At 44.1% G+C, this 22,405-nt stretch overlaps 1 protein-coding gene across 5 annotated transcripts in view; it reads left to right on the forward strand.

Moving 5' to 3' along the window:
* The window catches only part of PLEKHA2 (pleckstrin homology domain containing A2), a 95,230-nt gene extending 73,056 nt beyond the window's left edge, over positions 1 to 22,174 (forward strand). For all 5 annotated transcript variants that reach the window (XM_017847676.1, XM_017847675.1, XM_017847674.1 and 2 more), the window contains 5 exons: positions 313 to 381; positions 975 to 1,045; positions 5,227 to 5,290; positions 17,196 to 17,273; positions 18,022 to 22,174. In XM_017847676.1, the coding sequence (XP_017703165.1) occupies positions 313 to 381; positions 975 to 1,045; positions 5,227 to 5,290; positions 17,196 to 17,273; positions 18,022 to 18,384 (645 nt within the window). In that variant the 3' untranslated portion in view covers positions 18,385 to 22,174. The remainder of the gene's footprint in view (positions 1 to 312; positions 382 to 974; positions 1,046 to 5,226; positions 5,291 to 17,195; positions 17,274 to 18,021) is intronic.
* The last annotated feature ends 231 nt before the right edge of the window (positions 22,175 to 22,405 follow it).

Below are 22,405 nucleotides of genomic sequence, written 5' to 3' on the forward strand. Positions count from 1 at the left end.
AGCACAGGGGCTAAACTGGGGTTCTGGTGACTCCTCAGAACCAGTGGCTGTAGTCATAGCAGGTGAGAGGAGATTGACAGGAGGTGCCTCAGTCCTCCATGGAGTCTCCACCTTTGAGGGTGAGATTTTGGGACTGATCATTGGCCCCCGCCTGTCAGAGGTGTTGCGCCTGATATGAAGAAGCCCTTTCCCCTGCTGAATGTGGGGGCCGGATTTCCAGGGGGCTGGGTCCCTGGGAGCTTAGCATGAGAACACCCTCCACAATGCTAGGCACCTCTTGCTAATGTTCTGCCTTTTATTTTTTTATTATAGCGGAAGAGCTGGAAACGTCGCTTCTTTGCACTTGATGACTTTACCATCTGCTACTTCAAGTGTGAGCAGGTTTGTAGTAGCTTTGCTGCCCTTCTGAGAGGTCATGGAAACTAAGAGGTGCACAGATGCACACCCACAGGAGAGTGTGCATGAGTGGAGATGTGGGCACACAAAGACTTCAAAGGCACCTCTGTCTTATCTCCATCCATTCTGTGCACACATCTTTACAGTGACAGTAAAATGTCCTCTCTACAGTGAGTTGCTGTGTGGTCAGAATCACAGCTACACAGCATCTTCTTAGATTTGTTTTGTCTTTTTTCTTGTTTTTGGAGACAGGGTCTTTCTCTGTCACCTGTCACCCAGGCTGGAGCACAGTGGTGGATTTTTTGTAGAGACAGGGTTTCACGATGTTGCCCAGGCTGGTCTTGAACTCCTGGCCTCAATCTGTCCTCCAGCCTTGGCCTTCCAAAATCCTGGTAGTACAGGCACGAACCACTCTGCCCAGCCAGATTTTTTTTTCTCTTGATGATTATTTTGAGACCAGGTTATTTGTCAACCTGATTTTAGCCAGCCATCTCTGAGAAAGGGGTATTCATCAGCTGGTCTTGATCATGATATGTCACAGACAGCCTCACTTACCTGTCTTTCTGTTTTTCCACCAGGACCGAGAACCACTGCGCACTATATTTCTTAAGGATGTTCTCAAGACCCATGAATGTCTAGTCAAGTCTGGGTAATTGTGTCTGTTTTTTCTCTTCTGATCCAAACCTCCATTTGTCCTCTTAAATCTCCCTTTACTACCCTTCGGAGACTCTATGCAAGAGTCATGATCTTCCAAGAGCCAGGCAGAGGAGCCTAACTAACACCTTGTGACTGACTCACTGTATCCAAGCTAACACAGGGAGAAGACCGCCCTGGGCGCATTTGCCCTCTTCCCATACCTTACTCTGGCTCCTAAGCAGATAGGCCCATGTAATAGTTTCTGGTGGGCAAAAAGAACGCATATAGAAACAAAGAGTGGGGCTCCAAAGCTTCTCAGGTATTAGGATTAGGTGCTCAATTCCTAGTGGAACTCAGGCTCAGAGGAGAGACAAGGCCTCTAGGTCATTCACCTCAGTGCTTCTGGTCGGATCACTGTACCAGTGCCTCTTCCCTGACCTTCTTATGCCTTTTCTCCTCCTTTTGACCCTGATGTCCCATTAACACAGGTGATTCATAGCATCTCTGTGTTACTCCCACTGGGAAAGAAGAACAGGTATTTTAAAGGGATTCCTCTGTCCTCTAGGAAATAGTTACCTTCCAAGTGTCGCATTACATAGGATGAGTTTGGGACTTGGCAAGGGATCTCCCAGGTCCAACACCAAATACAGATGCCTATAGAACGAATCTTTAGAGACTCCAAGGGTATTGGGGCATCCAGAAACCCTCTTTCTGGCCACCAATCTGCAGTCTTTAGAGACTGGGTGTTTGTGTCCCTCCATCTCATGGCTTGTGCAAGCAGAACCCTCAGATATCATCAGGAAAGCTGTTCACAACAGGCTGACTCTTCTCCCATGAAGGCACAAACAGTCTTGCATGAAAACAACGTGAGCCACGCCTGTGCTGTGTGACCCAAGGAGGCAGAGACAGAAACATTCTCCCAAGTCTTGCAAATGGCAGTTGCAGAGTACAGAAGATTGGGGAGGTTCCCAGTGACTATGTATAATTCAGGAAAGTAGCTATATATGGAAATTCCAGAAGTATGGCTCCAGAAGTAGGCAGAGGAAAGATTGGGCGTGATGAGATCCTTGATTGTACCTGACCCTGGAGGGCCCTTGCAGATGTGAGACCACCTGGGCACACGGGGGAAGCTCAGAGAACCATAAGAAACTTAGGGTTAAATCCTAAGAGTGCCTTGAACTTTCCCTAACTCTCTAACTCTGCCAGAGTCACACTAAACTGAGTTAAAGAAGTCAGGGACTAGCAGGGAAGGAGGTCCTTGGGGCTCCGCAGCTTCCATGCCTGTTAGACTGCTTGGCTTCCCTGGAACCCAGTCCAGGGGTTAGGACATCTTGATAATCAATGAATATTTGTTCAAGTGAATTAGAATTGAGTTGAAAGGCTCCATGTAGCCTGGTGCTGTTTAAAAAAAAAAAAAAAAAAAAATTATATATTATATATATATATATATATCTTTTCTAGCCGGGCCTGGGTGGCTCACAGCCACCAAGCCAACCACTTTGGGAGGCCCAGCGTGAGTGGATCATCTGGCCAGAGATTTGAGACAAGGATCTCCAAGTGCTGAATAATCAATCCAGTACTTCGGGAGGCCCAGGTGGGTGATCATCTGAGGCCAGGAGATTGAGACAAGCCTGGCCACATAGCAAAACTCGTCCTCTACTAAAAGATACAAAAAGCCAGCCAGATGTGGTGATGGACGCCTGTCCATCCCGGTACGCGGGGAAGTGAGGCAGGAGAATCGCTTGAACCTGAGAGGCAGAGGTTGCCAGTGGAGCCAAGATCGTACCATTGCACTCCAGCTCCGGCAACAAAGTGAAACTCTATCTCAAAAAAAACAAAAAAAATATATATATATATATACAACACACACACACAACACACACACACACACACATATACACATACACATACACACACATATTTTAAATTTTTTAAAATTTCAGTAGTTTTTGGGGAACGGGTGGTGTTTGGTTGCATGGAAAAGTTCTTCAGTGGTGATTTCTGAGATTGTGGTGCACTCGTCCGCAGCAGTGTCCCCGGTGCCCAATGCATAGTCTTTTATCCCTTGCCCCCTCCCGCCCTTCCCACCCTGAGAAGTAGATGTGAAAGGAGTGGGGATTTCCCACCTGCTTTTCTTTCACCTCCTCAGTAGTTGTTTATGTGACTTTACTGGCTATGCATGAGTAGAATTTGAAAGGTTAAGACATTTTAGCCAGAAAGAAGCATTTTTTTATTCAGAAACTCAGAAAGTAATCATAGTTGGTGAAATGTGCTTCACGTGACTATTCTGTGACACACATTATGCCAGATGCCTTCTGTACTTTATAACTAACTGGTCTTTGTAGTGACCAGCCTGATCAAGGGGGTCCTCTCATTTATCTCTGTTTTATACTTGGGGTCACAAAGGCTCCCCAAGGTTTTTACAACATTTTCAAATATCTCTTCCCTACATGTAGTCAGGATTCACTCAAGGTCTGTCTGGCCCCTCTCCTGTTGTTCTTGCTCATGGCTCTCTGGTCTCATGCACTCCTTTGCCCAGGTACCTGTGGCACTGGCCGAGCCCCTGCCATTTTCTTGCAGGCTTTCTCATTCATGAAGCCGACCCCACCTGTGATCAGTCCTTTCCAACTCTTGGCATGTAACACACAATCTAACATCTGATGGTACAGTTTTGCTTCCTTATGTTCTTTTTTTTTTTTTGAGATAGAGTCTTGCTCTGTCCCCCAGGCTGGAGTGAAGTAGTGCAGTCTCAGTTCACTGCAGCTTCTGCCTCCCAGGCTCTGGTGATCCTCCCCACCTCAGCCTCCTGAGTAGCTGGGACTATAGATGTGTGCCACCACACCCTACTCAGTTTTGTATTTTTTTTGTAGAGACAAGGTTCACCATGTTGCCCAGGCTGGCCTAGAACTCAAGTGATTTGCCCACCTTGGCCTCCCAAATGCTGGGATTACAGGCGTAAGCCACCACGCCTGGTCCTTATGTTCTTTCATTGGGTAGGAATTAGATCTTTTACTCCTTATGTACTCCCCACAGTGGCTAGGGACATACGCAGCAGGCATTTAACAATGGGAAATAACTTGGGCTGCTTTGAGGTTTGTTACTGAGCATCAGCTACTCCCTGCCCTCTTCCTTGCAGAAGTCAGGATTTCTTTTCCAAAACCCACACCCAGCAGTGTCCCCGAAGGAGTGCTCTGAAGTCATCTCCTCTCCCCTTGCTTTCCTCCTCCTTAGCTCTTTGTCTCCTGGGCCCCACACAGTGAGGCAAGGAGCAGGAGCTGAGTGAAGTTGATGGGGCCGCTGTGTGGATGGAGGAGACGGTTTAGGGAGTGGAGAGTTGTCTTCCTTAGGAGAGGCCAATGGCAGTGGAGTAATTAAAAGCACAAGCTCACCGGGTTCGGTGGCTCATGCCTGTAATCCCAGGACTTTGGGAAGCTGAGGCAGGCGGATTGCTTGAACTCATGAGTTCAAGACTAGCCTGAGCAACATGGAAACACCATGTCTCTACGACAAACACAAAAATTAGCCAGGAGTGGTGGCATGTGCCTGTAGTCCCAGTGAGCCATGATTGCACCACTGTACTCCAGCCTGGGCAACAGAGCCAGACCCTGTCTCAAAAATATAGATAAATAAAGCAGAGACTCTGGAGTCAGACCTGGGTTCCAAATCTCTGGTAACTTGGAGGAGTCATTTAAGCTCTGACTCTGAGTGTGGGTCTGGGTTTCCTCATCGGTCAAATGGGGGAAGTCTTAAGTGCGCCCCAGGGCTGTTGTGAAGATTAGATGAAATAATCTGCAAAAAAGCACCCAAAACAGTGCTTCCCACAAAGCATCTCATACACCTTAGAGGGAAGGAGGGAGGCAGGAAAGAAGGAAACTGTAGGAGATGGTGGTGGGGGGGTTGGATATTAGGCAGGAGGTTTTGGAGGGAAAGGAGCTTGTTAGAACTGCTGGTGGGAGAGGGGCCTGGGGAGGGTCCATCTGGATGGCAAAGCCTCCTGAGACCCTCTGGGAAGTGAAGCTAGAGGCAACCCCTGGAGTGTTTTTCAAGGCAGGAGCTGAAGGAAGAATGGCTTGGAACCACCCCCCACCCATCTTCCTTTTTTATGGTAGAGGGCACTGGGGTCTTAACAGGACATATCGAGTCCTCTGTGTGTATGTCAGCAGGCCATAACATTCTTTCTCTTTCTCTGTCTAGTGATCTCCTAATGAGAGACAACCTGTTTGAAATAATAACAAGCTCCAGGACCTTCTACGTACAGGTAAAATGCTGCCTTCCAGAACACTCCAGCGTTCCGTTTCTGTGAATGGTGCACTGATAGGCCCTGTCCTTTCCTTTGCTTTCTCTTTTCATTTGCTTGAAGTTTCTAGGCAATAAATTTAGCCCCTGAGAGTCAGTCTGAGTCCCATTTCATCCTAAACAGGATGTTTGCCAAAAGCTTCCCAACCATAAAATAATGAAAGCAGGCTGAGCCGCTCTACTGAGGAATGTGAGTGTGTACCAGTTGCTGTCAGCTGCTGGGCTCCAGCTAAGCAGAGAAAAGGAGAACTGGTCAGTGATTTCACTTCTCCTTTGGAGGGTATTTATAAGTCTCGTCTGTGTGTGGACATCACTGTGTGCGGAAGGACAAAAGCACAGAGGGCCCTGTGCAGGCACCAGGTGCAGAGCCAGCTGCACAGAGGAAGCCATTGTTCAGGCTCTGATGGTTCACTTATCAGGAGCTTCTCCCCTCCACCCACAGCTCTGGAGTTCTCCCAACTCCTTCTAAAGTCATAGGAACTAGAAAGGCAGATTTCCAAGCAGGGACTAGACTTTCAGGGCCAAGTCCTAACCCAGCCTGCCTAGCAGTACACAGAGAGTGCCTTGATTCACAGCCTGGTGGTGATGCTGGACTTTCAGTATTAAAACTGACATTTAAGGCTAGGCGTGGTGACTCAACACCTGGAATCCCAGCACTTTGGGAGCCCGAGGTGGGCGGATCACATGAGGTCAGGAGTTTGAGACCAGCCTGGTCAACATGGTGAAACCCTGTCTTTACTAAAAATACAAAAAAAATAGCTGGATGTGGTGGCGTCTGTATTCCCATCTACTCAGGAGGCTGAGGCAGGAGAATTGCTTGAACCTGGGAGGCAGAGGTTGCAGTGAGCCGAGATCATACCACTGCACTCCAGCCTGGGTGACAGAGTGAGACTGTCTCAAACAAAATAAAACAAAACAAAACAAAAGACAGAAATAAAACACTGACAAGTAAGCAGGTTGGTTTTCGGTGGGGTTTCCCAACTAAAGCTTTTCGAGTTTCCGCCGCCCTTTCTTCTCTGCTGCGATCTCTGCTGCGAGTGTCGTGCCCTGTTATGCAGCCTCCCTTCCCCAAGGGGCTGGTCCCCTTTCCCATTTCTTGGGCAGCAATTCCTGTCACGACTCCTTCTGCCCGAGACCGGCAGGCGTTTGAGTGACTTAGTCATCTCGGAGCTACATCCATTTGGACAAGCACATGCCATCCAGGAGGAGACAGTGGAGTGGGGGCCTGGGAGCAAACTGGAGCTGTGGAAAGGGCTGCCATGGGCATCAGAGCGACTAATTCACCAGCACCACTGCCACTCAGGGACAAGGTTTAACCTGTAGGTGCACCACAAGTTTGTAGTTCTGACATTCAACAGATATTTGTAGAGCATCCTGAGAGGGCTGGGCATTTTTGTCTCAGGCGGGGGACACCAGGTTAAACAGAACAGATCCTGAACCCGAGAGAGAGAGAGAGAGAGAGAGAGAGAGAGAGAGAGAGAGAGAGAGAGAGCTCGTCAAGTCCATAGGCAGTTAAACTGTGGCATCGTACGGGGAGGGAGTGTTGGGGGAGATGGAGCACAAGGGAGTTTGCAGACAGTGAAACAATTCTATATGACACTGTAATGGTGGGTGTGTGATGAAGAACTTTACAGCACAAAGAGTTGATCTAATGCATGCAAATTGAGAAAAAAATTTAGGAGGTCAAGTGACCCTAGCAGGAAATGCAGAATGTGACAGTAATGAAATGCATTACAGGTCTTCCCTGAAGCAGGTAGGGGAATACAAAATAAAAAAGGTATGATGAGTTCTTCTACCATTAGACTGAAACGTGAACCATAAGCAGGGCTCCTCACTCAGTCTTAGGCAGTCAGGGAAGGGTTCCTGAAGAAAGATACACCTAAGCTCAGTCTGTTGGGGGGAAACGTGGCCCAGGCAAAGGAAATAGGAGGATTTTTTTAAAGCCTGGTAATAAAAGGAGCATAGGGCAAAAAGGAGGCTGGACAGTTAGGCACGGAGGACCCTCATATGCCTTACTGAAGAGCTTGTATTTTATCCTTAGAATTAATGCCCTTAGAGGCCAGGTGCGGTGGCTCATGCCTATAATTCCAGCACTTTGGGAGGCCCAGGCAGGTGGATCATGAGGTCAACAGATCGAGACCATCCTGGCCAACATGGTGAAACCCCTTCTCTATTAAAAATATAAAAATTAGCTGGGCGTGGTGGCGGGTGCCTATATTCCCAGCTACTCGGGAGGCTGAGGCAGGAGAATCACTTGAACCCGGGAGGCGGAGGTTGCAGTGAGCCAAGATCACACCATTGCACTCCAGCCTGAGCGACACAGTGAGACGCTGTCTTAAAAAAACAAAAGAATTAATGCCCTTAGAGGTTAAACAGAGGGCGTGATCTGATCTGCCTTGCCATAAAAAAATATCGCTTGGGCAAGTTATTTAACTTCCAGAGCCTCTTTTCTTCATCTGTGAAACGGAGATGATGATCTTCAACCCCAGCCCTTTTAATGACACGCTGTCAAGGATTGCCTGGCTCTGTGCAGTGTGGGGGACAGAGGAAAAAAGGCTAAGATAGGATGAGAGAGAACAGTTTGAAGGCTGTTGTTAATAATTTAGTGAGGGATAAAGGAAGCCTGAATGAGGGTAGATGGAGAAAAGTGGAAAATTTGAGAGATGTTAAAAAGGTATATTTTCGGCCGGGCGCGGTGGCTCAAGCCTGTAATCCCAGCACTTTGGGAGGCCGAGACAGGCGGATCACGAGGTCAGGAGATCGAGACCATCCTGGCTGACACGGTGAAACCCCGTCTCTACTAAAATAAAATAAAAAAAAACTAGCCGGGCGAGGTGGCGGGCGCCTGTAGTCCCAGCTACTCGGGAGGCTGAGGCAGGAGAATGGCGTAAAACCGGGAGGCGGAGCTTGCAGTGAGCTGAGATCCGGCCACTGCACTCCAGTCCAGGCGACAGAGTGAGACTCCGCCTCAAAAAAAAAAAAAGGTATATTTTCTAGGACTTGAGAGTCGGTTGGATGAAGGGAGAGAGGACAGGTGAGGAGAATGCCCGGATGTTTGGCCTGAGCCTCAGAGTGGCTCATGGCACCAGTCATTGTGACAGGAGCATGGGAGGAAACCAGGTTAGCATGGGTGGTTCAGAGTTTACAGTGCCTGCTGGACATCCAAGGAGATGTGTTATGAAGACCATTGTGGATACACACTGCTTGGCGTGTTGCTGACACTAAATAAATATTTGTTAAGTGAATGATTGTGCTGGTTGAGTTCAGGAGAGAGCTTTGGACTGAAGACAGTAATTTGGGAAACACGAAACCCAACCAAAAAATGTTTCAAAGATAATCTACATGAGTGTACGCACAGTTACCAGAAGATTCTAATCACCTCATCTTCCATTGCCTTCCGCTTCCGACATTTCTGGGATAAGAGAACACTAGTGTCACACAGAATAAATAAACGAGAGGGAAAACAAATCTGTTCATAGCACCTAACTCAAAAACAATGGAAAGAGAAGAGTATAGATTAAAAATCATTTAAAATATTTATCAATTCATTAAAAATAGCAGCTATAAAACTGGGCACCATGGGATGCGCCTGTAGTCCCAGCTACACGGGAGGCTGAGGCAGGAGGATCATTTGAGCCCCGGAGTTTGAGGGTGCAGTGAGCTATGATCTTGCCGCTGCACTCTGGCCTGGGTGACAGATCAAGACCTTTCAAAGACCCTGTCTCAAAAAAAAAAAAAAAAAAAAAAGGAAGCGTAAAACTCATTATAAGTTCACAAAACAGATTTTGTGAAAAAATGTATTTCTAAAAAATAGCAAGAATAGTATTGTTTTTACAGTTTTGCACATCTATCTTTAATGGCTGGCATAATAGAAGACAACAGGATTCTCCTATCTGCTTCTGCATTCTATCTGTGGCCATATGTTGTTTTGATTGCAGAATATGGAGAAAATCTGGCCTCACACAGATGTGTATTTGGAAAAAAAGGAATATTTTAATAGCCTTTTTAGATAATTGTGGATATTCTTTGATTCTATACCAAAACTTGACAAATGTTAATTTCTTAATGTTTAGGTGCAATGTAGAATCTGAAGCCATATCAAGAAATTTTTATACTCTTACATTAAAATCCATTGGTCAGTTTTGCACTTTGAATAGATACTTTTTATCCATGCATGGTTTTTAACAGCATGCATTGGTCATTTGGAAAATAATGGTCTCACTGAGGTGTGCAGATATTCAAAATGTTGACACATTTTATTATGTACTATCCAAAATCACATCATTAAGATATCACCACTAATACCATTAACAGTCTTTGAGTGTAGAAAACTATTAAGCTCATGGAGGTAGCTGGAAGTTTTTTTGAAGTTCTAGTTTTTGCTTTGAAAGCTCAAAACTTACTCATTTTGGGATAAAAATCTACCAAATACCTAACTCTGAATAAGTTTAACTGACAATTTATATGTCAGTCATTTGTTCTAAGTAAGAATTGTGTTTTAGGCCAGGCACGGTGGCTCACGCCTGTAATCCTGGGACTTCGGGAGGCCAAGGCGGGCAGATCACCCGAGGTTAGGAGTTTGAAATCAGCCTGGCCAACATAGTGAAACCCTGTCTCTTCTAAAAATACAAAAATTAGCTGGGTGTGGTGGTGCACACCTGTAATCCCAGCTGCTCGGTAGGCTGAGGCAGGAGAATCGCTTGAACCCAGGAGGCGGAGGTTTCAATGAGCCGAGATCACACCACTGCACTCCAGCCTGGGAAACAGAGTGAGACTCTGTCTCAAAAAATTAAATAAATAAATAAATAAATAAATAAATAAATAAATAAATAAATAAAAGAAAATTGTGTTTTACACAACTGGTGAAAGAACATGACTACTGGTAGAGTTTGGTCCTAAAGTGCTGGCAGTTTTACCCACCATGCCAAAGTGTCCTTCTGACCTGCTCCCCAAGGTTATGCTCAGTAAATCTGCCAGATAGAACCGTTCATCTTGAGTATCTAAGAGAGCTAGACCAAAGAGCAGGCAGATCGTGGTGGAGAAGACTCCCTAGACAGAAGAGAAAGACTTGGGTTAGATTCTAACCACTTAGGTATCGGTCGTTTAACTGTGTAACTCAGATGTCACATTTATGTATAATTTGTACCCTGTGATTTCTCACACTGTAGTAGTCTTTTCTGTTAACAAAAGCTACCATTTTTTGGATACCTAGATGTCCCAGGCATAGTGCTAAGCAACTTACAGGTAGTATAAGTTAAAGTTTATCACTTTGTAGTATAAGCACTGTAGTAGTATAAGTACTATAAGTAGTATAATTTTATCACTTAAATCTCAGCCGTCTCTGAAATTATCTCCAGTTTACACACAGGAAAATGAAGGCTTTGAAGGTAAATTATTTGTGCAAGATCATAATAAATCCAATGAATTATGGAACCAACTAGGAAGCACCAGGTGCTGGAGCAAGACTTACCAACTTGGGTTGTTTACAAGCAGCCTGGTCCAGGCCTGGAGCAGTGGCTCACACCTCTAATCCCAGCACTTTGAGAGGTTAAAATGGAAGGATTGTTAAAGCCCAGGAGTTCGACACCAGCCTGGGCAACCCAGTGAGATCCCTATCTCTAAAAACAAACAAAAGTAAACTAAAAGCAAAGACAAAAATAAGAGCAGCCTGGTTCAGAACCCATGATATGGAGGGTGTGATCACAGACAACCAGGAAAGTCTGACTCTATTGGGAAAGACCAACTTGGGGTAACTGGGTGTCTTGGCAAATAGCTCATGGTGACCAAAAATCCAAGATCTGGAAATAACCAGGTATCTAAGCAGGTAGAAAGGCCAGTGATTTCAGCAAGCTTGTCAGCAGGTAAGCAGTTCTCAGTTCTGGGCAAAAGTTCAAAATCACATTTCAATTCTTGAGATACTAGGCAAGCAGAGGTCACCATTTCCCCATTTCCCATTCATAGAAGGTCAAGGGAATTAGGCAGTTTATCAAGAGGGAAATTATTCAAAATGAGAAATGTGGTACAAACTGGCCTTAGCTTGGCATAAGCCCCGTTGTTGGAACTAGGGTGCTATGTCAGGACAAGGGTAGCAATAAGTGGACTCAAGTGAGTTGCAGAGTGTTGCATTAGAACTCTTTGGATACTACTGTTTAATTTAGACTACAGGGTGAATGATGTCACCTAGAACTATGTGTGTGCAATCTACACAACCATATGCGGCAGGGCTGTGTCAGAGATAGGATTAATTCTTGGGAAAGGAGGGCTGCAGAGGTAGAGAATAGAATGAAGGAGGAGTTGCCTAAAAATTTTGGATAGCAGCAATGGCAGTAACCAGAGGTAGATATGGAAGCCTTTATGGCCTGTATAATTCATTGCTTCAAACCATTGTATCTATTATAGTGCTGGGTTTATGTTAGATAGTCAATAGAAGCTCACTGAACTGCGATAAAACTGCAGGCTGCAACCACTCATTTTAATACCCTCTGTCCCACTCATCTCAAAAATTGCCCTCAAGGACAGAAACCCTCCTTTTTCTTTTGAACCAAGCTCCAGAAACAGGTACACACATAAGCATACCAGGAAGAGATGAAGCTATGACCTCGGCACTTCCTTTTTTGTTTTACTGAGTTTAAAGCATGTTTTTAGTCTCATGGTAATTCATCATGGGTGGGTAGACGTCAGCTATTTTTTTTTTTTTTTTTTTTTTTAAACCTCTGGTTCATGAAGCTACTTTGTGATGTGGTTTTAAGATTTTGATGAAAGCTAAGCACAGGCTTTCCATAAAAATAGATACGTATATAACCATAATTTTTGCATACAATTTTGAAGTTTCATTGAGTTTTTGTTTCTCATGAATCCCAGTTCTTGAAACTACTAGGAGAGATTTATAGGCCAGGCCTGGCGGCTCATGCCTGTAATCCCAGCACTTTGGGAGGCTGAGGCAGGAGGATGGCTTGAGGCCAGGATACGCTGCTCCAAAAAAAATTAAAAAATAAAAAAAAAAGGTTGTAATTATCTCAATAAAATAATATTGTTTCTTCTCATATGGAATTAATTGCAATATCTGATTTTCTTTTTGAGCAGTATTTTAAAATAACATTTATTAGGGGGTAGCGTTTATCTTCGTGGCTGAGTTACTATCTAGGTTATCTGACCAAAAAATGTTCTTAAGAAGGAATTAGAGAATTAGGGAAGAAATATAACTAGTAAGCCGTTTCCATCTTCACTAATTACTAAATGTTTCAAGAAAGAGATTTAATTATTTTACCTATCATATTAGCAAAGATTTAAAAAATTATAATATTTAATTCTAGCAAGGGTGCATGTAACAAAAATGTTGGCGAATGAAATATATATTATTGGCCAGAAATCCCTCTGGCCAGATGTAACAAGAGATTTAAAAGGGTATGAATTCTTTAATTTAGTAATTGCCTTGGGAGCTGAGGATTCCTAAATATTCCTAAATATGGAAAAAGCTTTATCCCTGAAGATGTGAGTAGCAGCATTATTTATATAAGAGGAGAATAGGGAATATTCAAAATATGCTTTAGAGCAGGGATCCCCAAACCCTGGGCTATGGACTGGTACTGGTCCATGGCCTGTTAGGAACCCGAGCGCACAGCAGGAGGTGAGCAGTAGGAGAGCAAACATTATTGCCTGAGTTCCGCCTCCTGTCGGATCAGCAGCGGCATTAAATTCTCACAGGACTGCGAACCCTCTTGTGAATTGTGCATGTGAGGGATCTAGGTTGTGCACTTCCTATGAGAATATAATGCCTGATGATCTGAGGTGGAACAGTTTCATCCCGAAACCACCCGTCATCCCCCTCCCCATTCATGGAAAAATTGTCTTTCACAAAACCGATTCCTATGCTGAAAAGGTTTGAGGACCACTGTTTTAGAGGACTAGGTGAGTGAACCATAGTATATCCACTTGGATCCCCTGAAAATGTTTACGAAGACGTCTGATAACATGGAAGAATCCTTCTATTATTAACTGAAAAAAAAAATCGAGATATAATGTGTCTTTGTATTTTGGAAAACAAAGAAAATGAATAGCAAAAGACTGGATTTGCTCTCAGTTGCTATTTTAGAATTTTGTGAGGTTTTAAAGCAATTTTAATTTTTTTCTTATTTCCTTTTTTTTTTTTTTGCAAAGTTTAGGGAGAAGAGGTCTTGCTCTGTTGCCCATGCTGGTCTCGAACTCCTGGACTTAAGCCATCTTCCCACATTCTAAACGTTAGCCTTCTAAAGTTGTGGTATTACAGGCTTGAACCACAGCCTCCAGCCGATTTCAGTTTTTTATTTTTGTACATTTATTTTCTATGTCGTCTTTAATGAGCCCTTATTACTTGCAAAAAGGAAAACGGGGAAAAAATAACAAATTGTGTTAGGTAGTCATCCAAGAATAATAGTTGGTATTTTGATTCTTGTACTTGATTGCCCATCTAAATCAAGATATTCCTAGTTTTCTGTGATTCTGTGATTTCTTGCTAAGCAGAGGCTGCGTGAAGACACCCGGGCTTGCTGTGCGACAGTTCCTGGAGGAGTTTGTGGGGAGGCAGTACTTCGAAGTGCAGTCAGGCAGGTGGCCTGTGGCCTGTGGGTGCAGCATTTGACATGGTGGGGAGCATTTCACTAGACTGCTGGAAGGATCATGGAGATAGCTTAACACTCCTGGATTATCAGATTGTCATCCTGAGGATGTTCCTGTCTGTTTAATGAAAATGTCAGATCTCCTATGTGACACAGGAGACTGTTTCTCCCTCAGCTCATATGCCTCCTACCAAATCATCTTTTGTTTCCCTAGGAGGAAAATCTCTAATAAATGCTTTTCTCCTAATGGACGATCATGTCCATCTCATTCAAATTCAAAATAACCTTTTTTTCACCTCCAAATACATGATCTTATTTGATCTTGATGATTTGATCTTTGAGGTAGGAATTATCTGCAGTTTGAGGATGAGGAAACCGAGAAAAGATCTTATGGAGAGGGCAATGCGCTTATCTGTAAATGGTGGTTTTTAAGGCTTCATTTGTTTCTCTCATATCATATAATAACAGTGAAATCAACAATAATATCTGCTACTTATAGAGCCCATTCTATGCATCCGGCCCTATTTCAACAGCTTTTCCTAATTGAGGTCATTTAATTCCCTCAACAATTAAGCTTGTGGAACAGGCCAGCCCTGGTATTTGTGGATCTTGGAGTCCTTATCCTGGTGATCTTTTTGGACCAAGGATGGGTTTGTCTTTTTCTTGGGAAACCATCAGATTGTCAAGTAACTGGAAAAAGTCAAGCAGGGAGAGAGTGCTAGTAAGTTTGCAGGTAGAGCACATGTTAGAGAGGTGTTCGCTTTGGGCACTTGTCACTGTACCCTTTTTGCCCTCGTGCGCCAGGACATGAACAGTTTCCCTTGTAGGTGTCTCCCGCACACATCTAACCAAGGAGGGTTTGTTTTGGGATGATAGGACAGGGTAGAAATGCAGGTTTGAGAATTTTTGTTTTACTGGTCATGTCTTTTCCTGATAGAATGCAAAGAGAAGGAGTCACTTTGGGGATGGAGAGGATGAAGGGGGATGTGGAGACCTTTGGGGGCTATTGTGTGGTGGTGGCACATACATCTGCAAGTGCACACTAATGAACGCGTGTGTGTTTTGGTGGGACTGTTAGGGGATGATGCTGGAGTCAGAGGAAGGCTAACAGGCATATTTCTGGAGATTCCACCTGGTCCCATGTCTGTGTCTGGCACCTGATGCAGCACGTAACACAGGGTGGGGTCCTCAGCCAGCGTTTGCTCTGTTCACTTGAACTCAACCCCTATAAAGCTGGAGGGCACGGACAGGCTCCACCTGCAGTAGCAAGGCCGCTGGAGTTTCCTCCCTTTTTTCATAGAGCCGCTGCTGCCCCCTTCTGGGGTTTATAGGTTGTTTCTGGGAGGAAATACTTAAAGTTTAACGGCTTCATCCTTCACATACTGTGAAGCTTGGTGCTCCAAGTCCCACGATTCTTTAAAATTTTTTTAAAGTTTTATTCACAATAGCAAAGTCACAACTCTTTTTTTTTTTGTATAAATTTAAGGGGTACAAGTGCGGTTTTGTTACTTGAATATATTGCCTATTGGTGAAGTCTGGGCTTTTGCTGTAACCATCACCTGAGTATTGTGCATTGTACCCATCAAGTAATTTCTCATCCCTCACCCACCTCCCACCCTCCCACCCTTCCATGTCTCCAGTGACAATTACTTCACACTCTATGTCCATGTGTTCACATTATTTAGCTCCCAGTTATAAGTGAGAATATGTGGTATTTGACTTTCTGTGTCTGAGTTGTTTCACTTAAGATAATAGTTTCATCCATATTTCTGCAAAAGACATGATTTCATTCATTTTTATAGATGAGTAGTATTCCATTATACATATGTACACCACATTTTCTTTATCCAGTCCTCTATTGATGGACACTTAGTTGGGTCCATGACCTTGCTATTGTGAATAGTGCTGCAATAAACATACGGGTGCAGGTATCTTTCTGATATAATGATTTTCTTAAAAAAAATTTAAAGTTTTATTTTAGGTTTGGGGGCACATGTGAAGATATAATGATTTCTTTTCCTTTGGAGAGACACCCACTAGTGGGATTGCTGAGCTGAATGGTAGTTCTATTTTTAGTTCTTTGAGAAATCTCTCTACTCCTTTCCATAAAGGTTGTACTAATTTACATGCCTATCAGCAGTGTATAAGTGGTCCTTTTCCCCACATCCTTGCCAGAATCTATTTTTTGTCTTAATAATAGCTATTCTGACTGGTATGAGATGATATCTCATCATGATTTTAATTTACATTTCTCCTATGATTAGGGATATTGAACATTTTTTCAGATGTTTTTTGGCCACTTGTATGTCTTGTTTTGAAAACTATTCATGTCCTTTGCTCACTTTTTTTTTTTTTTTTTTTTGAGACGGAGTCTTGCTCTGTCGCCCAGACTGGAGTGCAGTGGTGTGATCTTGGCTCATTGCAACCTCCGCTTCCCGCATTCAAGCAATTCTCCTGCCTCAGCCTCCTGAATAGCTGGGACTATAGGCGCACGCCACCCCTCCTGGCTAATTTTTTGTCATTTGTTAGAGACGGAGTTTCACCGTGTTGCCCAGGCTGATTGCAAACTCCTGAGCTCAGGCAGTCTGCCCTCCTCGGCCTCCCAAGTGCTGGGATTACAGGCATGAGCCATCGCGCTTGGCCTATACTTCTTAATGGGATGATTTATGGTTTTGTTGTTGTTGAGTTGTTTGAGTTCCTTATAAATTTCAAAACAGACCCAGTAGCTTGTATTCTGAGAAAAGCCCCATTTCTGAAGGCGATACATACCTTGGAGGATTTACAGTAGGATTTGGCTTTAATAGGGCTGGAATTGAAAGTGGGATTATTCTGTTCCGATAGTTAGAGTAGAAAGGCAACTATGTTGAGAGTGAGGAGAACTCGACTCTCTATCAGCCACAAATCTTGGGCTTTGGCTTTCTGGGCCTCATTTTCCTTTTTTGTAAAACTAGGAGGCTAGACTGGATCATTTGTTTTCTGGAGGGAGTGACGGACTTTAGCAGGGGAATGGGGTCTTAAACTTTCCCCTTCCCCACAGCCTGTGCCCCATTTCAGAGCAGCTCCACTTTGAGCGGTTTTATTTATTGGGTATCAAATAAGATATTACAGGGAAAACATGTCCTTAAAAGTCTGAAAGCTACTGGACTAGATGATTTCTGAGATGCTTTCCACCCCTAATGGTGTAATGTTATAAACTTAATATTGAGTCAGAGACTTGGAAGCTGAAATCATAGTGCCTAAAATTTCTTGGTAAGAGCCATGGATGTTTTGCAGGCGGACAGTCCAGAAGACATGCACAGCTGGATTAAGGAGATTGGGGCAGCTGTCCAGGCCCTCAAGTGCCACCCCAGAGTAAGTCACTTCCTTTCTGTTGCACAGTGTCAACTCAGAGATGAATTCCCCTCGGGCAGGCATGTTTTATTTGGTGATGTAGGCAAGCATCCCTGTCCCAAGATGCAGCTGAAGCCTCAGGCTGTCTTGCTTGTTTTTCTCATTCTACTAATCTGGGTACACATTTTATTTTCTCTTTTGGTTGTGGGAGGAGATGAGGTAGGGTTGGATAGAGAAATGGAATTTCCTTTTTTTTTTCTTTTTTTGAGACGGAGTCTTACTCTGTCGCCCAGACTGGAGTGCAGTGGCACGATCTCAGCTTACTGCAACCTCTGCCTCCCGGGTTCAAGCAATTCTCCTGCCTCAGCCTCCCAAGTAGCTGGGATTACAGGCGCCCGCCACCACACCTGGCTAATTTTTTTGTATTTTTAGTAGAAATGGGGTTTCACCATGTTGGCCAGGCTGGTCTCAAACTCCTGACCTCAGGTGATCCGCCCGCCTCAGGCTCCCAAAGTGCTGGGATTTCAGGCATGAGCCACCATGCCTGGCCGAGAAATAGAGTTTCTGATATGTCCTGCAAGTCTCACTGCCAGGCTGACCTTGCCATATCTGGAGTGAATCCCGTTGACCGTTTTCCGTTTTTGTAGGCAAGCGTCCCGGACCTATGGGGTGGTGATCCCGGTTGGGTACTCTTCTTGGGACTCTGTGATAAACATTGTCTGAAAAGCCCTAACTTTGTTGTGTCTTTTTCTTCCTTTTCTTTTTATAGGAAACGTCCTTTTCTAGATCCATTTCTTTGACCCGACCTGGAATTTCCAGCCTTTCAAGTGGGCCCAACTCTATCCTGTGCAGGGGGCGGCCACCTTTGGAGGAAAAGAAAGCCCTCTGCAAAGCCCCCTCTGTGGCCTCCTCTTGGCAGCCCTGGACACCTGTCCCCCAGACTGGGGAGAAGCTGCTTACAGCTGGAGAGACTTCAGAGGACTCTTTGTTCACGCCTCGTCCTGGGGAGGGCAGCACTGCTGGGGTGCTGCCCAGCTCCAGGATAAGGCACAGATCGGAGCCCCAGCACCCCAAGGAGAAGCCATTTATGTTCAACCTTGATGATGAAAACATACGGACCTCTGATGTGTGATGGAGCACAGTGCCGTGGGAGGGAGGGAGGGAGGACTTGAGAGAAGGAGGCTGTGACTCAATTTCTCTACCTTATTGGAGGGTAGTCAGAGGCCTTTATGTCACTCATATTCCTGTGGATGTTCTTTGGGAGGGAGGGGCCCATCCAGCTGGCTGTGTGTGTGTGTGTGTGTGCGCGTGATATCAGTGCAGTGTATTTAATTTGGGGAAGTCACTAGGTTAGACCTGTAGGCATACTCCGTGGAGAGGAAGCTACCTATTCTGTTCTAACTATTCCGAGGTCTTCCTGGAGAGGGATTATTTTAGCAGTTCCTCTCCAGAGGGGGCTGGAAGTCCAGTTTCACCACTGACCAAGTTTTATTTCCTTGTCCTTGTTTTAGTTTTTTCATTTTGTTTTCAGTCCAGGTGCCTCGCAGATCTTTTGGAATGGGCCAGCATTAGTCTAATCTTAAGCACTGTGTGTTTTGTACCCTTGCAAACTTGCTTTCTCTTTCTTCTTGCTGTTGCCCTTTGAATGAAGCCTTGTGTGCTTGCATGATCAGACCCTGTAATAGGATGAGTTTCCATGTACTTAACATGACGAGATACAAAAAGAATCGAGAGAGAGAGAGAGAGAGATTTTTAATGAAAGAAGCTTGGCATAGAAACATTGATTTAGAGGTTATGAGTTGCTGGCCAGAGATTCCTCAGATAAAAGAGCCTAGAAGATTGATTGTTGGGTGGGCGTGGTGGGTCACGCCTGTAATCCCAGCACTTTTGGGAGGCTGAGGTGGGTGGATCACTTGAGGTCAGGAGTTCGAGATCAGCCTGCTCAACATGCTGAAACCTCGCCTCTACTAAAAAATATGCAAAAGTAGCCGGGCATGGTGGTGCAGGCCTGTAATCCCACCTATTCAGGAGGCTGAGGCAGGAGATTCACTTGAACCTGGGAGGTGGAGGTTGCAGTAAGCCAATATCACGCCATTGCACTCCAGCCTCAGCAACAAGAGTGAAACTCCATCTCAAAAAATAAAAGAAAATTGAGTGTCCCACCCAAATTTTAGGGCGTACCTCCTTCCATTTGACAAAAAGATACTATTTCCAGTGTCCCTGGGAGAATTCTTCCATCCAATTTATATGGTGAATTGCTGCCAGCATTCAAAGGAAGAGAGAACTTAGCTTATTTCTGTCGGTAACTTTTATCAGCTAGATCAGTCAATTGTATTTTTAAGTTAAAAATTAGTGACTAGAGGAAGAGACTAAGAGAACTATTTTTACCTGAGTAAATGCTCTCCTCTTCGTGTGTCCAAATCTAATGCAGAGGTGAAAACACTTGAGAAAATCCTTAGTGGCTTGAGGGGAATCATGTTTCTTTCAGGACATGTTGTTTCCCTAAAGTCTGTGTCACACTGAGAACTTTTTCTGACTGCACTGCTTTGGAGCTATTCATTTAAATTGAGTTTGGCCTAGTTGTCCTGGTATAAAACAGGACATCCACACTGTTCCCTCTTTCTCTCCCTTCCGTCCCTTCCTCTGCCTTTCCTGTACACGCTGGTGTGCTTTTGCCCTCAGAAATTCTTGGTTTGGGAGTTATTTTTGAGTGATTATGACATACTCGGAGCAGCATGATTTCAAGAAGCCATTCCAAATTCTTATAGCTCCTTAGCTCTGGTTTTACTCTCATATGTTCCCGAAGAAAATTCTTCGGCTATTCAAAGAAAGCACAAAATATGTGATGTGGATCTAATGAAAATGGAAACTTGTGAGATCTCTTTAAATATTCCCTGACTCACGGAAAAGATGTCCTCTTTTGGTGTTTACATTGTGAAAATCTACCCGTTTATCTCTGTCTCTCTTTTCTTTTAAATAAATTATCTGATAGATTACTATTGCTAAATTTATTGGTCATTATAATAAGCTGATTTCTTACTCAGCAAGATCTCTTTTGAGAATGTATTACATTAAACATATTTAGAATCCATATGGTATTATCCTGACAAAGGGAAACGAGGACACTAAGATTGTCAAATGGAAATCTTCTTGTCAATTGGCAAACACTTGGGAATTCCACGTTAGGGCATTGCTTGTTTTTAATTTTTAAAAGACAGGGTCTCACTCTCTTACCCAGGCTAGAGTGCAGTGGTGTGATCATAGTTCATCATAACTTTGAACCCCCGGGCTTAAGCAATCCTCCCATGTTAGCTTTCCAAGTAGCTAGGACTACAGGGTTGTGCTACCACGCCTGGCTAATTTTTAATTTTTTTGTATGTACAGGGCCTGGCTATGTTGCCCAGGCTGGTCTCAAACTCCTGGGCTCAAGTGATCCTCCTGCCTCAGCCTCCTAAAGTGCTGGGATTACAGGTGTAAGCCACTGCACCCGGCCAGAACATTGTTAATGTAGTTCAATATGAGATAAATTATTATCTTCAGTGAAACAAGCTCTGAAACCTTTCTCATTCCTAAATTGTATTTCGAACTTCCTATTTTGTTGATATTTCTTAACTTCTGGCCAATTTTAAACCATAATATTTTAATGTGAACCAAAGATGGTACGTATTTGACCAAAGCAGTTAGTTTTAAATGTATGAAATTGAACCAAATGGAAAAAATAGGGTGGGGATGCAGTATAGCTTGGTGACTAAGTGTATAGGCTCTGGAGTAAATCTGAGTTTTTTTTTTTAAAGGAACTAAAAAATGTACTGCATTTTCTTTGTGGAATAAAAGTCTTGCCTGAGTTGTGCTCTTTTCATAAGGCTTTTGAAGTGGTCTTGACCTACTGTGTGTAACAGTATTTCAGGTGGTCTTCCCTATGGCTGAATAATGCCATCCATTATTCTTTAACTTTTATTTTTAGAAACAGTGTTTCACTCTGTCATCCAGGCTGGAGTGCAGTGGCCTGATCATGGCTCACTGCAGCCTGGACCTCCTGGGCTCAAGTGATCCTCCTGCCTCACAGCCTCCCAAAGAACTCAGATTATAGGTGTGAGCCACCACACCTGGCCACCATCCATTACTTTTGAAAGCTTCAAAAGACTTGCTTACTCAATGTCAGCTGATGGTTGATAAAAGTAATTTGGCCTTTAGTGTTAAGTGAGACATCATAAAGGTATTGAGCCATGTATTATGGAGATTGATGTCAGGTCAGAATATTGGAGTTATACATCTATTTCTGAGTTGAAAACTCAGCTCCCACGAGAAAGAAAGTAGTTTTAAGGTCCAGCTTCTTAGTCTACTTGAAGCAAAAGTTTTTTTCTTTTCTATTTCTGAATATAAATATACTCTTATATGGGCTAAAAGGACCCCATGAATAAATAGCAGGTTCAGTAGTTGAGGGGTAGAATTTAGTAGGTTTGTTTTCAGTGTAAATCAGATAACATATGTGGAGGTCACAGCATTTTGGAAATTGAGTGTCCCCAAGTGAGCTTTGTTATAAACTTTAGACATGTCGGAAGTGGACAGGTTTGTTAAATCTTGTCTGCCAGCATCCTTTTCTTCCTTAGTTCCTTTTCCCTCTCTGTGTTATTGCCTGCGGCAGCCAGTCCTTCATACTAGTTAGAGTTCAGATAAAGCAATGTTTGGCAAAAACATACTGTTTGACCTCCTCCCCCTCTGCTTATGAAGGGGTAGCATGATTCTGTGTTTTAAAGCAGTGATGTTTCAGCTGTGAAATGCACTCGCAGTAAGCACTAGGCTGAGGGCATGGAAACTGTTACGCTTCTCATTTTATGTGATCTCCTAATTGGTATGTAGCAAAACTTTTCTAAAACTGTTTTGTGGCTTGTTTTGTAATAAAACCATGTGAAATACTGAAATATGGCCATGTGCTTTTCTAATACTGACCTTCTGACCACGGGTGGGTGAGCTTTCTTATCAGTCTGCCCCCATTGTCGGTTTTAGGGATTTCAGGAGGTAGGTTCCTCCCCCGGGTAGGGCTAGAGACCTTCCCCTCATTGCCTGGGGGAGAACCTGGCTCCGGGGCGCGGACCGGACGGGGGCGGGTGGTAGGGGATGTACGGGTGTGTGTGTGGAGAGGTATGCTCTGC

Source organism: Rhinopithecus bieti, unplaced genomic scaffold (genome assembly GCF_001698545.2).
Source record: "Rhinopithecus bieti isolate Rb0 unplaced genomic scaffold, ASM169854v2 scaffold_29855, whole genome shotgun sequence".
Taxonomy (NCBI): domain Eukaryota; kingdom Metazoa; phylum Chordata; class Mammalia; order Primates; family Cercopithecidae; genus Rhinopithecus; species Rhinopithecus bieti.